Below are 25272 nucleotides of genomic sequence, written 5' to 3'. Positions count from 1 at the left end.
CCCATCCCTTTGCCTTGGTCTTACTCCTTCCCTCCTTTGCTCTTTCCAGACCCATCCCTCTCCTGTGCAGTTCTATTTATTCCTCAAGTACATTGATGATTTCCATCCCAGGGCTTTTGTACTAGCTATTCCCTCTCCCCCCCTCATCATCTCAGTGCTGGCTCCTTTTCATTCAAATTTCAGCTCAAAATACCATTCCTTCACAGAATCTTTGCTGAACACCTTCTGTAACATATTTAGTGACTAGTCCCTCTGAAGAGATCCCTCCATAGAACTCGTTTTCATAGCATTTAGATCTGACACTTATTTATTTGTTTACAGTCTGTCTTCTCCACTAGAATCTAAGCTCCATCATGACACTGACCCTGTCTTGTTCACTTCTATTTTTCCAGTTAGGTGAACAGTAGCTATCACCTAGCAGGTGCTCAATAAATACTTGTTGAAAATTGAATGAATGACCTCGATTTCATGTTCTCTGTAGTTTCCAAATTGTGGAGGAGGGAATCATTGGGCCGCCTATTTTCTTTGTCCGGGCTTTCTTTATCTTTCTTCATTTTCACGTTTTACTTCTTCATTAGCTCCCCTACAGTAACAAAAGCTCAACAGTGTTATAGAGATAGGAGAAAGAATACTTCATTCAAAAGCCCATGAATCAGAAGATTGTGCAAGGAAGTTACTCTAATCTAAACACCCCCAACTTAATGGAATGCAGCCAATGACTCAAGAGTGGTGCTAAGACAGGCCTCCGGAGCAGCTATGATCTAGAAGGTATTTGAAGGGTGGCCAGGACAAAGCTTGACACAGCAGTCTAGTCATGGGGGAAGTTATACCTGCACAGCTCTTCATTTTTGTAGGGGTGTTGGTGTGCCTGGTCTACCTGGTGAGGTTTGTGAGATTCTCCAAATGCATTTTCCTGCACTTCTGGAAAGTTGTGCCAAGTTCTTTCTTGCAATCAATGGGACAGTGGGCAGGTAAAGAAAATTTCTATTTCTTCTTTGCTCTTGTTCCTGGCTTCTTACTTATGTCTAAAAATTTATATTTCATCTTTTCCCATGGAAATCAAAGATGCAATTCCCTTTGATGGTTATATTTGTGGGAACAAAAGTATGAGTGAAATTAGAATTGTCAGGAGAACAAAAAGTGGGGCAGGAAGGACATAACTAGGTGGGAATGCTATTCAAATTCTCATCTATATGTTTGTCTTTTAAAACTGACAAGCTGGCTTTCTCTCTTTCTGTAGTTCTCTGATGCTACAAATAATATTTAATGCAGACATTTTTGTAACTTCTCTAAATTTACAAAACCTCGGTGCACTCATTTTATTAAAAAGCATTTAAAAATACTCAAATCTAAATAATTCACTTTATTAAAAAGAAACACCTGCAAACCCTTTTATGAAGTGAGGATGTTACAAAATCAAGGCAGCAAAGATCTATATGAAGTCACATTTTCACGATTGCTAGATATGGAATTGGGTCTGGTATGTGTCTCAAATCTGTTAAATATTTCCCGAAGACAGTTTATCTACTAGAACCAGCAGGCTATATTTCAGAACCCATAACTGGGCTAAAGGTAAAGGAGATGAGGATGTGGTTTAAAAATCTTGAATGAAGTGTGAAGGTCTTTGCAGGGGCTTACAATTCCTGATTGGACACCAAGAAAACCAGTGACTTAGGGAAAAAAACAAGAATTTAAGCTGCTTTAAAAAAATACCACCCCATACCAAGTAGGAGAGATTGTAAACACCTTTATAGGGCTTCCCAAAACAACAACAACAGCAAAAGAAAACACAGAACAGCCAGTTAAATTTGCATTTCAGATAAGCAATGAACTTTTTTTTAGTAAATTATATCACCGATATTCTGTGGGACATACATATACCCAAGGTTAATGGTTGTTTATATGAAATGCAAATTTAACCAGGCATCCTGTATATTTAATTTGTCAAATATAACAACCCTACAACCTTAGCAAAGGAAATTAAAACATTACTGCATGAGAAATAGTTTGGAATGAAAAAATGAATTTTTTTTGTATGCTGTATGGCAGGGGTCACACTACCTTCTTCTTCCGTGTAAACATCCTGTTATTGCAGCACCATTTGTTGAATGTTTGTTTGCTTGATTTTTCTTTCTTTGCTTGCTTGTTTGTTTTCTGGGAAGTGCATGGGCCAGGAATTGAACCCAGGTCTCCCGCATGGCAGGCAAGAATTCTACCACGGAACTACCCTCACACTCCCTGAAAAAATGGATTTTTAATTGTCACATTTGCAGTGTGTGTGTTTGAATCCCCCAAATAGGTGTTTTCAGTGAACTTGCTTAATAGCTTGAGTGTTCTAGCTCCAAACATCCCGCTCCACCAGCATTCAAATAATCACATATTGCGTGGACATAAAACTTTGCAAAACTGCTGCCTAACAGGTAGGGCAAAAAGTACCCACATTCCAAAAGAACTTAAATGGGGCCAGAGATTGAGAATTTGTTGACTCAAATTAAGGAAACAAACAAACAAACATAACCTTAACTTGTTTTTCAGTCAGTATTGAATAGAGTTATTATTGACAAGAGTAAAATGTGTTTGGGCATAAGCACATTTCAGAGAGAAAATATGTTTGAGTGGGGAGCAAGAAGAAAATCTGATAATTAGAGTCTAAATCTATAACCACCCGAGAGAGAATACCCTGAGCTCTGTGGTCAACTTCCTAATTATTTCATTAGTGTTTCTTTGCAGACTTGGGATCTCAAAGTCTGGGTTCAAGTCTTGTTGTCATCATTTTTTTAAGACCATTTTTATTGTGAAATATAACATATACACACAAAAGCAATACATTTCAAAGTACATTGTAACAAATACTTATAGAAGAGATTTCAGAGTTTGGTATGGGTTGCATCTATGATTTTAGGTTTTTCCTTCTAGCTGCTTCAAGACACTGGAGACTGAAAGAGATATCAATATAATGATTCAGCACTCACACTCATTTGTTAAACCCTATCTTCTCTGTATAACTCCTGCATCTCCTTTGAACTTTCTCCCAATCTTTAGGGGATATTAGGGCTATGCCCATTTTAACTTTTTCATGTTGGAAAGGGGTGTCCGTAATATGGAATAGGGGGATGGAACTGGTTGATGTTCTTGGAGAGACTGGGCCCTCTGGGTTTCAGGACTTGTCTGGCCTAGGAAGCCATCTGGAGGTTGTAGGTTTCTGGAAAGTAATCTTAGTGCATGAAACTTTTGTAGAATCTCAGATAAAGCCCTAAGTGTTCTTTAGGGTTGACAGGAATGGTTTTGGGTGGGATTTGGCAAACTGTGGTAATTAGCAATATCTAGCTAAAGCTAGCATAAGAGTAGCCTCCAGAATTGTTATCATTTTTAGCAATTTGACCTTGATCAAGTTAAGAACTTTCTCTCCTTTGATTTCCTTTCTATAAAATAAGGATAAGGATGGTTTCTGTGTTAAAGGATTGCTTGGACTTTAAATGAGATGATGGATATAAAACATTTAAAACTGTATGAAAAAAAACAGTGTATGGTAGAAAAGTAATTACTTAATAGTGGTCAGCCATTATCATGGATATTATTATCTTAACTATAGTACAGGCAGCATATTGGATGCTTGTGAGGATTCCCCATAATGCAGGGGAAAGTGAGCTGGAAAATAACCCAGAAACAATAGTATTCAAGGATCAATTTATAAGCACATAAATAAACAGCTAAAAATCATTAACAGTTGATATAACAAGGGTGTTTCTGATATTGCTTAAAGCTTGTACAACTTGACCTGCACTTATTCTTAAGTAAGCTTATTGCATTGTTTGTTCACAGTTTTTCAAAGCACACCCTTTAGTTGTTGGTGCAAAGGTAAATTGCAGCTTCATATATAATGGATTGTAGGGAATTTTGAAATTGTTCAATTCACACAGATGACACTTATATTAGGCTCTGAACCATTATATATGTATGTAATGTTGGATGTACAAGGACTGGGAGACAGATTTGATTGCTATGTAGCAACTGATCGATGTAGCAAGTAGAAATTTTTTATGTTCCTCCATTTCATCACATTCCTTGTTTGCATTTCTTCATTTTCCTCTTGGCTGACTTTCCTATCTCCATAGGCTGTGATTGCTGCAGGTCCCTGGGGGTGGGAACAGGAAGGAGGCCTAACATGACTTTTAGATGGAACCTTGAAATGTCCCAGCAATGATGGTGTATGCCCAGGGAGAGGGATAATAAAGTACACTCCTTGCCCTTGAGGAATTAAGACTGACAACTGTCTAAATCTTTACGGGGTCTCAGTGAAATGTTTCCTGGCTGTGGTATCATTTTGGTGTGTCTTTTCCATGTCCTAACCAATTCCTCAAAAAAAAAAAAAATGCTTAGGAAGGGGTTGTCAAGAGCCAGTAGGTTCACTAGTTCAGTGGAGTGAGGCATGAGAAAGGAGCATGGCTTTATAATATCACGTGTCTTGGACCCTGTATCCGCAAGAAAATGTGGCCAGTGAGAAAGAGAAGTTTAAAGATCAATCCCAGCATTTAACACCATTAAGAACATTTCTTCTTTTTGCAGTGATTACTGGAGCAGGAGATGGGATTGGGAAAGCTTATTCCTTGGAGGTAAGTTTTGTTCTTGGAGACCTTGTACCCCCATTGTATTAAACACACCATAGCCATTGTAACATGTACCCCCAAAACTGGTTTTCTTATTATAAAAGTAATATATACCCCATTACAGAAGAAAACCTTTTTCTAAAAAAAAAAAAAAAAAAAAGACAGTTAAAAAACATCATAATCTCAACTCCCTGGACACCACTGATTAATATAGGGATATTCAAATGGCACGGTCCCTAGGGACTGTTTTAGGAATTTTTTGGGGGGGAGGTGCATTGCTATTTCTAGTGTCATTGTGCTATATGCTTACACATAATATTAAAAACATTATAAGTTACTGTTCTTATATTTCTATTTTACACTATAGTGAGGTATATAGTGATTAAAAAAATGATTTGGGTAGGCAGGACATTTTATCTGTGACTTTCATTTCAAGAAGGTTAATAAGTATTGCAAAATATTATATTATAAAAACTGTCTGACAGAGCTGAGAGTTACTGGAATATGTTTAGTATCTTTGGGTATTTCTCTGCAGGCATGATCCACTGCATATCTAGAAATAGGCAGATGGTGTTATGGGTTGAATTGTGTAACCCTCCCAAAAGACATGTTGAAGTGCTATTCCCATGTCGTGCAAAATGACACAGGGCAACCCACATGGTAGACACTTGGCAGAACCATTTTGGATGTTAACAAACCTGAACCATGACAGCAAAGAACTCTTTAGCTTAAAAAAAAAAAAGCAAAGTTGAAGCAGGATGTCAGTGCCAAAATATTATCAGAGGGTAGAGGATGGTTGACAGACCTGAAATACCAGCACTGAGAGCTTTGTTAACTGGCATGGTTCAGGTTTGTTAACATCCAGAATGGTTTGCAGCTAGTTCCAAAGCAATATGTCTTTCATAACAAAGCAATATCTCTTCAAAAGAAGGAGATCTTTTCTAGCTGCTTGCATTGAAACTGCAAGAGCCTTTTTTCCCACCTTAGATTGAGTTTCTGGAAAGGACCTAATACCTCATCCTAAAGGTCATGACCTAAGTTCTCTGGATTGCTGAGCAATTCAAGTTCCTTCCAATTATCCAGATTCATTCTTCAGATTCATGCTGACCCCTTGATAACGCAAGCCTCAGCTACTTTTCTATTTAGAGAAGATCCCCATGTGGATGTTCTCCTTAGCTAGTCATTTCTTTATTTTTCTTTTTCCTTAGGAAAGCAATGACCTGGGAATCAGGAAATGTGGGTTTCAGTTAATAATTTAAACCACTCTGACACAAACTGTCTGGAGATTTTGGACAGGTTATGTGTCCTTTTTGGGCTTCAGAGTCTTTACCAACACAAAAGATACTGCCTAACAGCCTTCATGTTCTAAACTTCTATTTCTGTTCCAAACTAATTCTTGCTTGGTTTTTCTCTTTATAGAATCTTCTTTTCTTTTTGTTTTTTTCCAAGACTGTGTTAAACAATTTTATGAGTTTGTTGTTAGACAAAGGTTCGTGGATTCTTTTGTCTAATGTGCTCGATAATCAATTCCCGAGACACAGGGGTTCAAAGAGAGAAAGAATCTATTACTGCATGCATTGTGGGAGAGCAGATGGCCTGGTGGCCCAAATGGGTCTCCCTGAACTGCAGTAATTTGGTTAGTTTTATTCGAGAAAAGATGGGCAGGGTTTAGGATCACGAGCACAGTGGCCCCAGATGATGTAATTAGAGGTGATCTGATTATTGAGCATGCGCGGATTGATTACATGCCTAATCACAGAATGTATGAAAGAAAACGGTGGATTGAGGTGTAGGTGACTTGTAGGTTAAAGTCTAAGCTACTGCGCATGTCAGGTGGGCCCATTTTTTGCTCGATCTAGTCTCAGTTATCAAGATAACTTTAGATTTGGGTGGGTTAGTTCTGAGCAGACCCAGAACCCATCATTAATAAACATTAGGTGTTGTCTTAAGCGATCACAAGATTCTAAAGTCGGAAAACTGGGTAACTAGGTACAAATGAAGGTTAGTCATGAGGTTTTTACAGTCACAGGGGCAGAAGATGAGGGGTGTACAATCATTGTCAGAGATCAAGCATCTCATTACCATTTAGAAATTTCAGGAGTTTCCCTCTATCTACTCCAATATGTCAGAAAGCAAAAAGGAATATCTATATAATGATTCAGTAATCAAAATCATCCCTTAAATCCTGATTTCTCAGTTACAGTTTCCCAACCTCTCCTTTATACAGACTTTCCTCCCTCCCAGAGGGCCTGTTCTTTTCTCCCTGCTAATGGCTGCTACAAGGGGAGCAGTTCAGACTTTGGGAGGCTGTGAACTGTGACGTTGGGGGTCAGACATATGTTTGTTCAAATCCTGTCTTGGATGCTCACTGGCTCAATTTCCACATCAAAAAACTGGAGACAATGATAATTCCACTTGGGATGTATAAGGACAAATGGGATGATGGCTGTAGAGTAAGAATTTGGCCTCCAAAATGAGATTCGGCCTTTGTCCTGACGCCTTAGGTATACTTTCCACATCCTTGGGATTTCCTGAGTGATAGATTTGTCTTCGTTATTCATGACATGCACAGACTACAACTGATGGTTTGTGCTAATGAGGCTACTCAAAGTGGGATCTCGTCGCACTGTCAGTCATAGGGTGGGGGCCGGCCACACTAGAAAGGTCAGCCATGTAATTAAAGGATTGGGGTTTGACCCTGACCTCTGGGTAGGGGAGAGGGCCTGGAGACTGAGTTCAGTCACATTGGCATTAATTCAATCAATCGTGCGTACATAATGAAACTCCAATAAAAACTTTGAACACCAAAGCTTGAGTGAGCTTCCCTGATTGATAAGACACATTAATGTGCCTGTTGGGAAGGCATCCTGACTTTGCAGGGAGAAGACACTGAAGCTTCATACTTGAAACCCTCTTAGACCTCGCTCTCTGTGTCTTTTTTTTTTTGGTTCTGTGGAAGGTTGAATTATGCACTCCAGAAAAACAAAACGAAAGAAACCGTGTTCTTAAGATCTTAATCCCATTCCTGTGGGTGTGAACTCATTGTAACGAGGGTCTTTTGAAGATGTCATTTTTAGTTAAGATGCAATCAATCGAATAAGATGGGTCTTACTCCTATTCCTGGAGGTCTTATGGAGAGGAAGCCACCAGGAGGAGTCGCAAGCTGGAAGACAAAGGAGAGAACACCACCCTGTGATGGGAAAGCCAAGGAACCCAAGGATTGTTGGTCAGCCAGAAGGCTACAAACTCTGAAACCATGAGCCATTGCTATCCATTGTGGCTGGGAGGGTCAGGAGTGACTCAATATTGCTCCCCAGAAGTCCTCCAAGGACACTCAGGTGATGGGAGGGCTGTAGCCTCGTTGTTACAGTTGATGAAAGTCTTGACTCTCCACTAGGCCTTCTCTGTTATCATGGGGTGGTGGTGGTGGTGGAAGAAGTAAGAACAGGGAAGGGTGCCTTGTTCCAGCCAAGGGAGGGGGTTTAGATCTCCATTGACATAGGAGGGGAGTGGCAGGGATGACCCAGCTCTCTCCTTGGTCTTCTTGGACACCATTCTAGCAGGATTTGGGGCTCATTATTGTGTGAGGAGAGAAGGAAGGAAAGAAGTCCAGGCTCCCCCCTCAGCCTTTGCTGCTGGAGTCAAGTAGGAGACCCGACTTTTTCTGAGATGCTTGACTAGAGTAGTGTAGTCATTGTCTAAAACTTTTTTATCTTGTTAGGTTGACCCTTTCCTGGTTCTTTGATTAGTGAGAGCAGGCTTTACTGGGACTTTTTGCTTTTTGGTACCTGTTGTAGTTTTTGGTTTGGTGGCTTCTCCAGCACAAGTCTGAGAGATATGATTTCAAAAGAAAATTCAGGGAACTCTGTCATCGTTTAGGTCTTGACACCATCCACCTTTTTCTCTCTGCCTCTCAGGGTTTCCTTATGTCTGTTTTCTATATAGTGTCCAAGTGTTTATTTGCACTTATTGGAAGGAATAGGGAAAAGAAGTACTTCTATAAAGCATTTTAAAGCTAATCTATATTTATCATCAGAGTTGCAAAGAGGCTTTGCCTCCCGATAAAGGAATTTCAAGCATTACTCAAAGCAAGTGGAAAAAAGTGTGGAGAGAGGTGGGTGGGCAGAAAGAACAAGAATGGGCCTGGCCTTCCAACCTCTGAAAACACTGCTCAAACCCCACCCTCTTTCCCACTTCCTTTCCCCTCCTTTTAGCACCTGAATTCAAGTACTTTCTTTTATTCACTGCTGAGCAATGAAAGCCCTGTCTCCTCTCCTGTTCCCACCACCCATTAGCAGCCACAGGGACCTTCCTTGACCGAACAGCTAAAGGACAAACAAGACCTATTCATGACAACAGCCGTCCTTCTTCTTTAGATGGAGGCTGCTAGTGAATTCTGGGAAAGGGAGTGCTTCTGTAGGCTTAAGTATTTGGAAAGGGGGGGATGGAAATGTGTATGAAACCTCTCAGCTTGGACATTCTGTATATAAAATTGAGTCCTGCCCAAACAGACAAAAGGAACAGTGGCCACCCAGACAGTCAAGGGTTGGCCATTCCCCTCTTTTTGCCCATACCACTTCATGTGGAAACTTTGAAATGTCTATGGCTCAATTAAAAAGAAGAGGCTAGAAGCCCACTAGGCAGAGAACATCCTTTGTGCTGAAAATGCAAATTGAATTGTGAGACAAATGTGCCTACTTCTTTAGCCATCCTTTTGCTTGACTCCAAATGAGGGCTGGCTGCATGGGTAGGGAATTTTCCATAGAGAGAGAGAAAGTGAACGAAAGAGAATGAGAGAGAGAGAGAGAGAGAGAGAGACAGAGAGAGACAGAGAGAGAGAGAGAGATAGGACTGGGCAGGGTTCAGCCTTGAGATGGAGCAGCCCTTGATTATTATTATTATTTTGTGTGTGTGTGTGGTGGTTGTTTTTCAGATGAAAATGTGAGACAGGCAAAACTGAAGGTGTCTTGCTTTTAGGGAAATTACTTCCCACCACCCCCTCCTTTTCTTAGTCTGGTCAGAATGAAAGTTATCTCGGGTGTTAGGAAAAATAGCGTACACCAGGACGCAGAGACATGACTGCAGGCGGGAAGTTTATTGAAAAGCTCTCTGGGCAGAGGAGGTCTGAAGAATAAACTTCAACCCACCCCTGGGAGGGTCATACAGCATTATATATACTGTGTTATGTGGGGCAAGAAGGAGTTAGTATAGCTGATGGGTTATATTATGATTGGTGGGGAATTAGGTAAGGAAAAGTGGCCTTTTAGGATAGGTAGCAGTACTTGGTTTTAGACGGGGGTTGGGTGGGGTGGGTTTGGGGCCAACAGAGAACCATAGTTTTCTTTCTTCATTTCTTTGTTCACTGATGGGTTACATTCAAGCACGTGGGCTGTGGTTTGCTCAGGCAGCCTTGTAGGTCAGTGGATGGGGGTTGTTGTCATGGGGGGATAAGTCACAGCTTGTTAGTCATTGCCAACTTTGTGAGGAGGTACCTCTAAGATTCCTAACTCTTTGATAAATACATATATATGATGGAAGACCTGAGTATTGAAAGCATAAGGTGTTGGGCTGGATGGGAGGGTAAAGGGATTCAGGTGCGAGGTGTGGCTTTGGTGGGCATGGAAAGTTGGGGATTTAGCAATTCTTATCGGCAGCCGCTATAGTGTTGGCAGGCACGGATCCAGAATTAACACAGGAATGCAATTGCCAAAGGGTGAATGCTGGGTCAAAGGGTTATTGCAGGAATGCAGTCTGCAACTGCTGTGTGGAGACATATCTTAAGGGCTAGCTACATCATGAGAGTGGGGGGTGGGGGGCTGAGGGTCCTGGGGAATTCTAACAAGGGTCAATCAAATTGACATGCAAATCTTTGAGAGATTTTTCTGTGGGCTCATTTTCATTTGAAATCATAGCTGGGTACCAGCTAAACTGTCAGTAGATAGACTTTTTTATATGTCATGTTTAAATACACTTAGAAAATCAGCTATTGAAAAGGAACAACAGATGTAGAGTATCACCCCCAATTATATCTTCTATGTGTCTGGATATTTTTTTATTGTCTTTTTATAAAGTGAAACCTCATTGCACAGATTCCAAGCCAGGGGTGGAACTTGTCATTGTCATAGGCAATGTCATAAGCAGTCCCAAGTTGTAGCTGAAGATTACTATAGTGAATGAAATTTACTTTAAAATACCTCAGCCTAGATGGTATGGTACACATGTGGGTTAACTTTATGTCGAACAACTTTATTGGGGTATAATTTACACATCATAAAATTCACCCATTTTAAGTGGTTCAGAATGTTTTTGTGTTTTTAGTTAAATTCAAATAACTGAGTTGTTTACCCTCAGCCAGGTGAGTTAATGCCTAGTCCCATTCTTAGCCCCAGGCTACCACTAGAGGTTTCTGGATATGTCAGGTAAGAGTACCATACAAGGTGACCTCTAAGTCTAGCTTCTTTCACTTAGTGTAATATTTTTGAGGTTCATTCAGACTAGAGCGCGAATCAGTACCTCTTTCATTTTTATTGTGGAATAATATTCCATTGCATGGATATACCACATTTTGTTGATTCATTCACCAGCTGATGGATAGTTGGGTTGTTTTCTTCCTTATGGCTGTCATGAATCATGCTGCTATGAATATTCCCGCATGAGTCTTTGTTTGGAAGTAAGTTTCTACTTGTCTTGGGTAGATTCCTTAAAGAGTGGAATTACTGGGTCAGTGATAAATTTATCACTTTTTATTTCTTTGCTTTGCAGATATGTTATACTGTACAATAAAAAAGTCAAAAACAAAAAAACTCCCATCCAGCAATACTGAATGAGGATTAAAGGATATGTCTTTTTCTGGGGTCCACAAATTCAAACCAGCACACTTGCTCATATTGTAAGAGCATCTGGTGGCTGGGTTCTGGGGAAGGAAACCTGAAGGTCTCATCTACCTCTAGGTACTGTAGGCTACAAGAGAAAACCCAATAATTATGGACAACCAAATAGTATTAGGTCAGGAAAAGGTGTCATCAAATTTATGGCCTTGCCACTTAGGTCTCCCGGTCAGTTCTGCCCAGTCTTAGGCAGAACTTCCTAAGGGAGGATGTGCCACTGTTCTGGCCTGTGGGCAAAGAAGCCCAGTAGGCTACAGGCAAAGTCGGTTCCACAGCCCTCCCAAAGCTGGGCTTCCATTCACCCTGGCTAAGCCCCATGCCATGCCTACCTGTTCCACCCACATTCCCCCAACCCCCTTTTAAAACCACTGTCATCTAATTTCTATGGGTTTATTATTTTTTTTTAACTTTTGTTTATGGTTATACTTTTTATTTTGAGATAATTTGTAGATTCACAGGCAGTTGTAAGAAATAATTGGAAATCACCAGTTTCCCCCAGTGGTACAACTTATAAAACCATAGTACAATGTCACAGCCAGGATATTGACATTGATTCACTCAAGACACAGAACATCCTGTTGCCACAGGGATCCCTCAGGCTGCCCTTTTATAGCTACATCCACTTCCCCCTGCCCACCCCTTTTTCCACATCTGGCAAACAATAAGCTGTTCTCCAATTCTCCAATTTTGTCATTTTAAAAATGTCATGTGAATAAAGTCATATAGTGTATAATCTTTTGGGATTGGATTTTTCTACTCAGCATAATTCTCTGGAGATTCATCTAAGTTGTTGCCTCTATCAATAGTACATATGTATATATTTTTTTGCAGAGTGGTATTATATGGTGTGGATGCACCACAGTTTGTATAACCATTCATCTACTGAAGGACATCTGGGTTTTTTCCAGTTTTTGACATTATGAATAAAGTTGCTATAAATATTTATGTATAGGTTTTTGTGTGAACCTTAGAGTTATGGTTAGGTTCATGTGTCAACTTGGCCAGGTGATGGTGCCCATTTGTCTGGTCAAGCAAGTACTGTCCTAACTGTTATTGAGAGGACACCCTATGGGTGGTTAATAAAAGAGAAGGCTGGTTTATTAAATTGACAGCATGTTGATTGCATCCATGGCTGATTACATATGCAGTCATCAAGGGGAATGTCTTTCCCAATTGGTGTCATTTAATCTAATCAGTTGAAAGCGTTAAACGAAAAGTCAGAAGAGAGAATCTCTCTCTCCACTTCAACCAGCCAGCAAACACCAGAAGCTAGAAGAAGCAAGGAAGGATTCTCTTCTACAGGTTTCAGAGAGAACATGACCCCGCTGATGCCGTGATTTTGCACTTCTAGCCTCAAAACTGTGAAACAATAAATTTCCATTGTTTTAAGTACCTCCTGGTTTGTGGCACTTTGTTACAGCAGTTCCAGGAAATGGAGATATCCTCCATCTGTGAACAGGACAGACACAGGCCCCTTGTTCTCATAGACCTTATATGCCAAGAAAGGAGGTGACACCTCTACAACTGATGCCTAATGAGCTACTTGATTCTTCACCAAGAACCTCTCTGTTCCCCTTTAAGGTTGACCTCAGAGAATCCTTCATTTTCCAAGCCTGAACAGCTCTCTCCTATATATTCCCCAGTGGTTTCATAACTTCCCATGCTTCCTCATTTATTCCTGAGTCCTTACGAATCATATTTTGATTATTTATTTTTGCCTTTCTCCTCATCTGGTCTTTGGGGCCTTCCATTCTAGTGTTTTTACTGCCCCAAAGGTGTGCCCTTAGATGCTTGTATTAGACTGAAGATGGTGGCAAGTTCTTTGCTACTTCTTCCACTTGAGAAGTGAAGTGGAATAGTTCTTCTGCGAATTTGGATTGGTCTTGGTGACTTGCAAGAAAAAAAGTATTGGTGAGTACAAGATTCCGAAAGAGCTTCCGTGCACATCACTTGGACCATCCACAAGAGCCCTGGGCTGTCACATACAGTATGACTATCCCAAGATCACCATGCTGAAGAGGTCACGTAGAGGTGCTCTGGTTGAGTTCCCAATAGGCTGCTTTCCAAACCAGCATGTGAAGTCTTCATTTCTCTAGGGTAAAAGTCCAGGAGAGTTATTGGGCTGAATGGTTGTTGCATGTTTAGGTTTTGTTTTTTTAAAGAAGTTTTCCACTATTTTAAATTCCTACAAGCAGTGTTATGAGTGGTTCAGTTTCTCTGCATTCTTACCAGCATTTGGTATCACCGCTATTTTTCTTTAGCCATTTTGAGAGTTGTGCGGTAATATTTCATGACAGTTTTAATTTGCATTTCCTTAATGGCTAATGGTATTTATTCACATATTTTTAATTCAAGCAGTATAAAGAAGAAAACAATGAGGAAGCCACCATCTCATTGCTCAGATAATTCCTATTAAAGTTAAAAATAATGAGGGTATAAAATTAGAAAATCTAAACAGTGCAGAAAGGCACACACACACAAAAAAGAGAAATAAAGGCCTCTTTTTATCCCTGCCCTTAACGTATCTGTCTCTGTCTTGAGATTCCTTGCAGAAGAGATAAAGAAAAACCAAGGCTATACTTCACTCACACATATTGCTATAGACATCAGAAGTTGATGGTACGGTGTGGCTCGCTTGTAGTAACAGAGTCCTAACGATGATGCAAGGACTTCAGAGGACATGAAAGTTTTTCTGGTTGGTGGGCAGCTATGCCCAGGTTCCTTCTTTGTTTCTCATTCATCATGCAGGTCTTTGCTCTCTTCGTCATGGTTGAAGCCGGTTATAAGCATGTCTCTGTTTTGACTTGTGAGAAGGGGAAAAATGGAAAGGAAACATGGCGCACCCAGGATTCCCATGTGGGCTCACTGACCTTCAGCTGGACAGGACTCAGTCCCGTGGCCAAACTGAGTCAAGCAAAGCCGGGCAATGTCATCTAGTCATGTGCCCATGAAGGAGGGGAGAAAGAATGTTAGTGGCCCACTTGCAATCTCTATCACAGTATACCTACATATTTGATTTTTGCCACACTAGCACAAATGGGGTCCTACTTTATACAGTCACTAGCCTAGTTCTAAACTTCCCTTCATTTATTTAATAATCCAGCATGGAGAGCTCACCATGGCAAAGGCATACAAAGACCTTCATTCTATCCCATTGTTTCAGGGTAATCCAGCCCATGGGTGCACTATGCCTCTGTCTCTGAACCATGAAAACTTAAGGTTGACTTCCATTTTTGCTATTACAAATCACATTGTAAGGAACGCCTTTGAATATATATTTGCGCATATGTCCAAGTGTTAGTCTCTATTAATGAGACTGCTGGCTCAGTGGGAATGCGCATTTTTACTATCTGATACTATTGCTAAATTGGTCTCCATATTACTGAACCAATTTGTAACCTCCCAAGAGGATTTGAGACTGTCTTATTCACTAAACACTTGTCAGCTGGAACTTTGAAAAATTTTACTTTTTGCTACTTGGATGCATGTAAATACATATTGTTGGCTGCTAACACCCAGAAAATGCTAGACCCTAAATCCATGACTAACGGCTCTCTGATTCCATTCATTCACATCTGGGCAGTTTTAGTGCCACCCCCCAAAGTCTTGGATGGCCTGGATGCAGCCCTGCCCTCCACCCCAAGCACAGGCCAGGACAGCTAGGCTCCTTCTCAGGGTCATTCTCCTGGCAGCAGCAAGTCAGAACACAGAATCAGTCTTTGGATTAACATCCCTTTGCTAGCTTTGCCTCAGACCAACCCAAGAAAAGTAACTGCCTTGAACTATTCTGAAATATCATTACCCACTTACTTGGCAATACATGGAAATGTCTTGTGCCAGTTTCAGCAAGGAAATTCCACTTCCTAATGTCTCATGTGTATTATTCTAGCTGCACTCAAAGCTTGCTCTCTTTCATCTTGCCTTAAATTATTTTTATGTTCCTGCGGATTTATGTTTTGTCCCTGTGCTGCTTGGCTTCCATCCTACAATTTCTGATCCAGACTTTGAATATCTTAGATTCATTGTAGCATGCTGTAGTTGTGTGTGTGTGTGTGTGTGTGTGTGTGAGAGAGAGAGAGAGAGAGAGAGAGAGAGAGAGAGTGAGAATGAGAGAGAGAGATAGTGTATATTTATATATACATATATATATACACACACACACATATATATATACATATATACTGGGTCCTTTCTCACCCAGCTTAAGGGTTAGAATGTCATGGTGTAATTGAAACTGCTGGCATGCCATGCCTTATGGCTTTAAATTTTCTCTCCCTCCCCCAATGAAATCAAGCAGGAGTGATATGTATCACTTCTGCGTAAAGGTGGTTGCATTTATGTCTGGGTAAAGGTGGTTAATCTTTGAGCTGGCTGGATGTAAGCGCCTAGGGCAGTCTTAGAAGCCAACTGTTGAAGATGGCAAAACTTCTTTCAGTTGTGGGCCCCAAAGGACTATAGAATAGTCTTCAGATAAGATGATAAGCAAACATCCATTTTATTAAGCCACTGGAATTTTATTTACTACAGCAGCTAATGTTATCCTAACTAATGCAAATCTAAGAAGACGTGTCCAAACTTCATATAAAGAAACTTTTAGAAGGTTTTAGGAAGACATATGAGATCTGAATAAATGGGTAGCATTTTTATGGACGAGACAATCAATTACTACAACGAGGTAAGTTTTCCCCTAAATATCTCTGATTTCAATCTAATACTCGATGAATAATTTTTGTCATTTGTTTGGAAGAGTCAATGAATAAAATAAAACAAAAATATTTTGAAAGAAAATACTAAATGGTAGGGCTTGCTCTATCAGATATCAAAACCCATTATAAAGTTATGATGATCAGATCAGAAGAAACAGTGGTACAGAATTTGACACATAAGTCAATGGAACAGAAGAGATAAACCAGAAACAAACCTGTGTATAAATGATAATTTAGCATATGATGAGTTTAACATTTCAAATCACTGAGGAAAGAAAAGACATTGAAAAATATTGTCAAGACAATATTAGCTGCCTATTTTGAAAAGTAATATTTGATAATTTCAAATATTCTAAAAAAAAAGAAACAGATGAGCAAACCAAAGAGGGTTAGATGAAAGCATAGACAAATGTATTTATTTATATCTTTGAAGTTTGGAAGGAAAAATACCCACAAATTTTTGATAACAAAAGTAATATATAATGTATGATTAAGGACACCATAAACAAAGGAGAAAATACTTGCTATATACATAGTAAGCAAATAATGAGTACACAGAATAATTTTTTAAAACTCATTAATTTATAGGAAAATGATAAAAAAAAAAAAAGCCAGTAGGAAAATGAGCAATGGGCGTGTACTGGTAATTCATGCATAAACATACAAAAAAAGATGCACAGCTCCACTGATATTTGGAGAAATGCAAATCAAAAGACAAAGAGGATATCATTTCTTGATCATCAGGTTGGAAAATTTTTTTAAAGTTTGCTAATATCAGACATCGATGACAGTGTCGCAGTTACTCAGAAAGTTAAGTATAGAATTATCATGTGACCTGGCTGCTCCACTTATAGGACTACACCCCAAAAAATTGAAAGCAGAGACTTGTACAGTCTCATACTTATGTTCATAGAGGAATTTTTCACAATTGCCAAGAGATGGAACCACCCCAGTGTCCATCACCAGAGGAATGGATAAACAAAATATGGTGTACACATACAATGGGATATTATTCAGTTGTAAAAAAAGGAATGAAGTTCTGATACATGTGACAACATAGGTAAACCTTGGAGGCCACATGTTGAGTGAAACAAGGTAGATAGATCTTACTGATATGAAATAATTAGAATAAGCAAACTCATAGTGTCAGAACCTATAAAATAGGTTGCCAGGGAATGAAATGGGATGGGGTAGGGAATAGGGAGTTAAGGCTTAAAGTGTACTGGAGTTTCTATTTGGGTCAATGGAAAAGTTTTGGTAATGGAGGTAGTTAAAAGGGGGAAATTATAGGTTGCATATATGTTACTAGAATAAAATTTAAAAAAAAAAACCATATAATTGCACAACACAGAGAGTGAACCCGAAGTTAAACCATGACTCTAGTTAATGCTACAATTATATGCACTTTCATGAATTGTAACAAATGTACCACACCAGCACAAGGTGTTAAGAATAGGGTGGTAAATGGGAACCTGTATTTTTAGGCATGATTGCTCTGTGAACCCATAAGTTCTCTGAAAAAAAAAGAGTATTGCAAGATGATACTTTTAATGACGTTTATATGGGATAAGTAGAAAGAAATCTCACATATTTCTATATATGCTTACACCTGTGTGAAAGTGCAGCGAGAGAGTTGGGGGGAGGTACAAACACTGAAGGCAGCAGAAAAGTGTGGGGCATTTGATATTGGGAATATTTTTTCCCTTGGTATTGTTCAAATATAATGAAAATGTACTTGTCTACTGGGTCATGTAACTTCATAAATCAAAATTAAAAAAATATATAAATGGAGGCTTCAACCTCAGAGATTTTTATTTGGATGTTTTGATGGGGAAGGGGTTCCTGGGAATCAGTGCTTTTTGAAACACAGCCCTGTTTGAGACTGAAGAGTGAATGATTGGCCATTGGGGACCATAAATTACAGTCCATAATTCAACTTCTTATGTATTTTTGTAATATATAACTTCCGATTAAAATAACAGTATAAATCATTTAACTAAAACCACAGAGAAAGAGTTCAATAAGCCTTTTTCCTGAACTCAAATGTCATCAATCTGTCTAAATACATGCTGGGTTTTCCTTTGGTCTTTCAGGGAAAGCTTTCCTTTTTCTCCCCTGTAACATTGCTGGGAGTAAACAAGTCTCAGCCTGTCCCTGACCTCCCAGCACACTTGGGGTTTGTTCTTCCCTTGTAGAATTGCTTCTGTCACCGTGTTGATTCAGCCAGACTTCTCCACACTGTCGCTGAGTCCCCAGAAATCTAGATGTTTGGGTTTGCTAAAGCTGTTGCAATGCAATATACCAGCAATGGGTTGGCTTTTACAATGAGGATATATTAGCTTACAATTTTAGAGTTCTAAAGCTGTGAAAATGTCCCAATTAAGGCATCAGCAGAAGACACCTCTGAAGATGGGTTGCTGGCATTGGAGGTCCTCTGGCAGATAGCAAGGCACACAGCTGTCCTTTGCTCTCAGGTCTTGTTGCTTTCAGCTCCTGATTCCAGTGGCCTCCTCTCTGAGCTTCTGTGGGTCTTCTCTTCGCATCTCCCAGGTTTTTCTCTTTTTAAGGCCTCCTCAAGCTTCTCTGGGTGTTTCTCTCTGAGCTCTCTCAGCTTTTCTGTCCTTTATCCTCTCATAAAGGACTCCAGTAAAAGCATTAAGAGTCACCTTGAATGGGGTGGGTCAGGTCTCCACTGAAATGACCTCATCAGATGACTCCACCCACAGTAGGTCTGCACCCGCAGAATGGATTAAAAGAACATGGCCCTTTCTGGGGCACATAACAGCTTCAAACCAGCACACTTGGCATTATCCATTTTGAAGACGTCAGGGAAAGCATCTAACTCTGTTTTCCTTGTTCTTCTTATTCCGTTTTCTTCCCTGTCAAGAGTCAGAAGACAGGGTGGGGGACTGAGACCCACGACCATGTCCAAGTCAGTTGACCCACAGGAATAACCAATGTCCTTGCGAATACGAAGTAACATACAAGTTGCTTGAAACACTGTTTTTATTATTATTATTATTATTATTATTATTATTATTATGGGGTGTTGTCCATACCCCGTTGAGGCTGCTCCCTAATATATGGGATAAGCAACACACTATTTTTCTAAAATCCAGAAAATTCTGCATTCTGACACACCCCAGACCCCAAGCATTTCTGATAAACCAGCTTTCAGATTGTGAACCTATATAAGGACCTCAGAATAGTTCCTGGCACATAACAAACACACTGAAGTATTAGCTACTATTATCATGTCACATGTTACTTGGTCCACATGGGAGTTTTGGGATGGGAGATGGATGTGGGAGGTGTGGGGCTGTTCAAGCACAATGTGCTCTTTTGCTTGTTGCCCAGAAACCTTTGTCCCATTGTCCTCATTTCAACCCAGGTGAAGATTGTCTCATCACTGTGCGAGTTCAAATGTGTACTGCCCCGATTGGCCTTTAAAGTGCAAGCAACTTGGTTCGATTCCCAGCCCATGCACTCCACCCCACCCTTCCCCCCAAAAATGCAAGAATTTGCTCTTTTGTTGGTTCTCCCCCCACCACCCCCACCCCCAACCACAGCTGGCAAAACGTGGACTCAACGTTGTACTCATCAGCCGGACCCTGGAAAAGCTACAGGCCGTTGCTGTGGAGATCGGTGAGTAAACCCAAGAGATGAGACAGGTGCTTGTACAGCCCACTGGTCAAATCTGCTCCTGTCTGGCCTGCTGATGCTGGTCAACAATCCTACACTTGTTCTCTGGAGCTGGAGCACCAACCCCAGCGAAGATTACAAAATTAAGAGCGGGATGGGTGTCAGTTTTGGTTCACCAGGAGTTCTTCAGATTAGGGGAAGCAGGAATTAGGGAGGCCCACTTTCTTCTCTGGGCTGGTGTTCTCAGCTCCCCCCGCCCCCAATCCAGAGACCCCAGCTGCCTGGCTGTTTCTGCTACTCTCTTCCAAAGAAGGCTCTGTGATTGGGACTTCACATCCCTAAGTCTCTGCTCCTTGCAAGAATATGAGGGGGCTGCTCACTGGTTTTGCAAAAAAAAAAGATACCCAGGGCTGCCATAGAAGGTTGTACACTGTCCATTACGAGTCATGATTATGATCCCCTCTGATTTGTGATAATGATCATAATATCCTTTTTGGGGGGCTTTAACTTCAAGTTCGACTCCTTGATTTCAAGGAATATATTTTCAATTATGAAGACCCATGAAGATGCGGACAGTCTGCCTGGGGGACTTGGTTTCCCTGGGGAGTTTCGGGATGGGAGATGGATGTGGGGGGTGTGGGCTGTCTGAGCGCTCTGTGCAGGCTCAGTGCCCTTGGTCTGGTGAATTCTGCCTTTGTTCCGTATCTGGTTATCAGAAGAAACTGACTTCTAGGACCAGGACATTCTTCGGGGGGTTCCTTCCACCTCTAAAATGTGCTTTTTATCACCCTCTTGGAAAGCAAGTAGTGTCCTTGGAGTGAAAGCATCCTCCTTCCAACTCTGCCTCAAGATCACCTGACCTAGCAATATTGGGTCTAACTGCAAACTTAGGCAGGCAGCAGCTATTGAAATCTGCTTGTGGCCTGTATATTTGCCTGGGAAGAGCTGCAGAAGGCAGGTTAACAGAAAAGTGGAAAGAGCTTGGAGTGAGCAGATCTGGTGGAGGCTGTGTGTGGGTGTCCTTGGACGAGCCAGTTAGCATTTTTGAGCCTTAACTTTCTCTTTTGTAAAAGAGCAATAACAAAACCTACTTTCCCAGGTAGTAGAAAAGATTAAAGTAATAAGACCATTTATGAAATTGCTTTATGAACTGTAAAGTATTGTACAGAGAGTTGTTTTATCTCTGACAAAGGGAACCTGACATTTATTGAGCAGAGGTTGCATCAGACTGTGTTTTTTCATCGTCAATCCACATGACCTTAAAGTTGAGCCTGCATCAGAGCCACCCAGAGGGCACGTTAAAAAAGGATCACTGGTGACAAATACTGTATGGTCCCACTGATGTGAACCGACATTCGAGAATAAACTTGGAATATGTCATTGGTAACAGTCCAGCAGGAGTTAGAAACAGGGTAAGATAATGGGTAATTGGAGCTGAAGGGATACAGACTGTGCAACAGGACTGGATACAAAAACTCAAAAATGGACAGCACAATAATACCTAATTGTAAAGTAATCATGTTAAAACACTGAATGAAGCTGCATCTGAGCTATAGGTTTTTTTTTTTTTTTACTATTATTATTACTTTTATTTTTTTCTCTATATTAACATTCTATATCTTTTTCTGTTGTGTTGCTAGTTCTTCTAAACCGATGCAAATGTACTAAGAAATGATGATCATGCATCTATGTGATGATGTTAAGATTTACTGATTGCATATGTAGAATGGTATGATTTCTAAATGTTGGGTTAATTTCTTTTTTTCCATTAATTAATAAAAAAATAAAATAAAATAAAATAAAATCAGAAGAGACAAGATAAAAAAAAAAAGGCTCACTGGGGGGGAAAAAGGGATCACTGAGGAGAAGCCTGAGAATGTGCATTTCTAACAAGTTCCCAGGTGATGCTGATGCAGCTGGAGTGGGGACCTGACTTTGAGAACCAATGCTTTCCTCTATCTCAATGCATACACTTGCTACCAAAGTAGCTCTTAGAAGCACATAGAAACCATCATTCACAATCCTTTAGCGCCTCCTTTAGCATTTACACAGGACTATTCCTTATTTGTAATTGGGGCCACAGGCTTGTCCTCTTCAGTGTTTGCTTGGGTAGAACAGGGATATTGTGGGAGCTCCGTGGGAAGGCAGGATTTGGATGCTTGCACGTTAAAAAGCAACCGTTGATAAATTCAGTTTGAAATAGTGGTAGGTGAAGGTGAGGGGTAAGGGGTATGGTACGTATAGTTTTTTTTTTTCTCTATATTATCGTTTTATTTCTTTTTCTGTTGTCTTTTTATTTCTTTTTCTAAATCGATGCAAATGTACTAAGAAATGATGAATATGCAACTATGTGATGATATTAAGAATTACTGATTGTATATGTAGAATGGAATGATTTCTAAATGTTTCGTTAGTTAATTTTTTTTAATTAATAATAAAAAAAAAAGCAACCATTTTCTGTTATGCAGAGCAGACCACAGGGAGTGCTGTGAAGATTATACAAGCAGATTTTACCAAAGATGACATTTATGAGTATATTCAAGAAAACCTGGAAGGCTTAGAAATTGGAATTTTAGGTAAGCAAATTGTGGAATGCAGAGTTTGTTGTCATACATTCGACGTTTGATTATTTCATGGCAGCTTTAACTTAATCCATGTCTGCTTTAAATTGTGGCATTAAACTGAATATTAAAGCTCAGTGTTTTGTCAAAAGGCAATACTGTCTTTAAAAATGTATCTATGGCTTTGGAATGTATCAAACTTGCATATTTTGGCCTTTCCAGATGTATTTTCTAATATTAAAATGAATTGACATTTGGCAGGAAATCTTGGCCTAAAGGAATTCGTTTAGCATAAAAGCATGGCTATGGTTGATCCAGGAAATAGGACGCAAGTGTGGTTATTTGAGAACTGACCCTCTTTCTTATTCAGAAAACAATATAATATTTTTTGTGTGGTGATGTATAGACAAGATTTTTTATACCCTAATATACTGGGTAGTATTTGCATTGATGTGGAAGGAAGTAAGTTTTGATTTATAAACTTCCTGCTGAATTTTAAAAATAATTACATTCTTTACTAATAAAAATGTCAGACATCATTGCAGAAAATTGAAGGAATAGATGAACACATAAAAGAAACCCAAATTTCTTAAAATTTATTGCTGCCTATCTTTGAAGACACATACAATCACATATACATATTTTCAAATCTGAGATTAATCTTATAGTTTTTTTAATTGAAAATTTTATTATGGTTATATATATATGTGTGTGTGTGTGTGTGTGTAAAACACAGAACTTGCCATTTTAACCATTTTCAGTTTACAATTCCATGGCCTTAATTACATTTACAATGTTGTACTACCTTCCCCTACCACCCATTTACTAAACTTTCCCATCACCCAAAATAGAAACTCTGAACCCATTAAGCAATAACTCCCCATTCCTCCTTTCCCCAGCCGGTGTTAACCTCTAATCTGTGTTCTGCTTCTGTGAATTCGCATATTTCTAGCTATTTTGTATAAGTGGTCTTACAGTATTTGCACCTTTGTGTCTGGTTATTCCATTCAACATAATGTTTTCCAGGTTCATGCATGATGTAGCAACTTACATACTGTTTTGTGACTTTTTAATGAATTTACAATGCAAATGTTTTCCCATGTCTTCCAATTTCTTGGCAGTACTAATTTTTAATGATTGCATTGCACTCCACAGTATGGATGCACCCAGACTCATTTAATCTGCCTCCTGTTATTGAACAATATTTTCCCTCCAATTTCGTCACTGTTAACAAACTGCGTTATAGAGAACAATCTTGTAGACAAAACTATTTGTTGCTGAACAGCTTTTGGTGTGAGGCAAGTACATATACAAACTCTACAGTTTGGGGTATTGTAAATTCAGCAACCTTGAAAATAAATCTATTTGTACATATTTCCTTAGGCGAACTTCCTGAGAGAGTTTCTGGGTTGACTGTGAACATTGTTAAGCCTTTCAAAAAACATTTGCCGACTTCTCATCTGATATATTTTTGTTTTACTTCTCTCTGCCAGTCAACAATGTTGGAATGCTTCCAAACCTTCTGCCAAGCCATTTCCTTAATGCATCGTTTGAAATCCAGGTAGGACAGCGTTCTTAAGTACGTAGTCTCCTCTCATCCAGGTACCAGCCTAGTTACTGCATCCCCTGGATGGACAGTCACCAGGCCTGGTCTGGTCAAAATTCTGTATTCCGTGCATATATGTTGACTACTCTCTCTCTCTCGCTCTCTTTTTTTCATCTCGGTATTTGATACACAGTGAAGTGTCCCATCCTTTGTGACCATCTCCAGGATAATGAGCATCAAACTTACCTCTTCACTGTCCCATCTATTCAGGGCTCTGCTCTCTGCTTTATAAGAGAGTAATTCTGCCTCACAAATGCAGAGCTGTGACTGTAACTGGGAGAAGGTCAGCTCCCTCAGCTTCTCTATCTTCCCAGCTGATAAGATTTGTTCAACTTTTGGTGCGAGACAAGTACATGATAGAAACTCTATGTTTTGAAGTATTATATGTTCACAGCAAGCTTGCCTAGACCATGGCTGCTGTTGTTGGTCATGACTAAGATATCTTATACATTTAACAGTCGTTGAAACATTATTTTTTGCCCCTTCTCCAGGTCCTGACCTTTGAGGCCTTGGGATTATACCAATTCTGAAAGGACTGCACTGATTACATTGCCCAATTCCTGGTCATGTTATCACTTGCAGGTGTTCCTTTGGTCCTACTTAAGCCCAGGGTCTCCTGCATTGGTGTATAATCCCAAAAGGCTCAGACGTAGCTGCAAATCCTGACCAGACTCCTCTCTTTACAACACATCCCAACCCATAGCTCCTATTTAAAATGCTCCCAGTTTCTGGCCCAAGGCTGTGTCTCTTCATTAATAGATCATTGATGTTCCATTCTCGCTTCTCTTTCACTATGTCTGTCTGTGTGTCTGTGCTTATTTCTGTGTCTGCTCCTTTTCCTTTCTCTGTCTTGGGTAGATTTAATTTTTTTCATCTGGTCTCTCTAGTCCAAACTCCCTACCTTGTATTATACAACTGTTTGCCTTTGCATTTTCTATACTATTTATCATCCTTTTGACCTACATATGCTAACTCTTTTGCCTCCAGCTAGAAATTGAACATCTCCCTTTGAAAAACTCTGTCCATAGTCATTCCTAAATTTTCAAGGAAACTTTTACATTGACTTCTTTTTAAGATTGCATACAGGTAGAATCATAGAATGGAAGGCAGATGTTACCCAACTCTAGTGCATACTCACCAAGCATCAGTTAAGGACCTACTTTGCAGGCTGAGTGGGTGATGGCCTTGCTTCGACTCATTCTTCACGAATCTTTAGCACTGACAACTTCCCAGGAGAATTCCTCCAATGACTGGGCTGATTCT

At 39.9% G+C, this 25272-nt stretch overlaps 1 protein-coding gene across 1 annotated transcript in view; it reads left to right on the top strand.

Moving 5' to 3' along the window:
- Nucleotides 1-692: 692 nt before the first annotated feature.
- The window catches only part of HSD17B3 (hydroxysteroid 17-beta dehydrogenase 3), a 37882-nt gene continuing 13302 nt past the window's right edge, over nucleotides 693-25272 (top strand). Inside the window, exons 1-5 of the mRNA XM_077148719.1 lie at nucleotides 693-971; nucleotides 4567-4613; nucleotides 19770-19845; nucleotides 22311-22418; nucleotides 23897-23964. Coding sequence (XP_077004834.1) covers nucleotides 815-971; nucleotides 4567-4613; nucleotides 19770-19845; nucleotides 22311-22418; nucleotides 23897-23964 — 456 coding nt within the window. The 5' untranslated portion in view covers nucleotides 693-814. The remainder of the gene's footprint in view (nucleotides 972-4566; nucleotides 4614-19769; nucleotides 19846-22310; nucleotides 22419-23896; nucleotides 23965-25272) is intronic.

The sequence above is a fragment of the Tamandua tetradactyla genome, chromosome 2 (genome assembly GCF_023851605.1).
Source record: "Tamandua tetradactyla isolate mTamTet1 chromosome 2, mTamTet1.pri, whole genome shotgun sequence".
Classification (NCBI taxonomy): Eukaryota; Metazoa; Chordata; class Mammalia; order Pilosa; family Myrmecophagidae; genus Tamandua; species Tamandua tetradactyla.
Note: the sequence above shows the minus strand (reverse complement) of the source record. Positions and strands in the feature narration are given on the sequence as shown.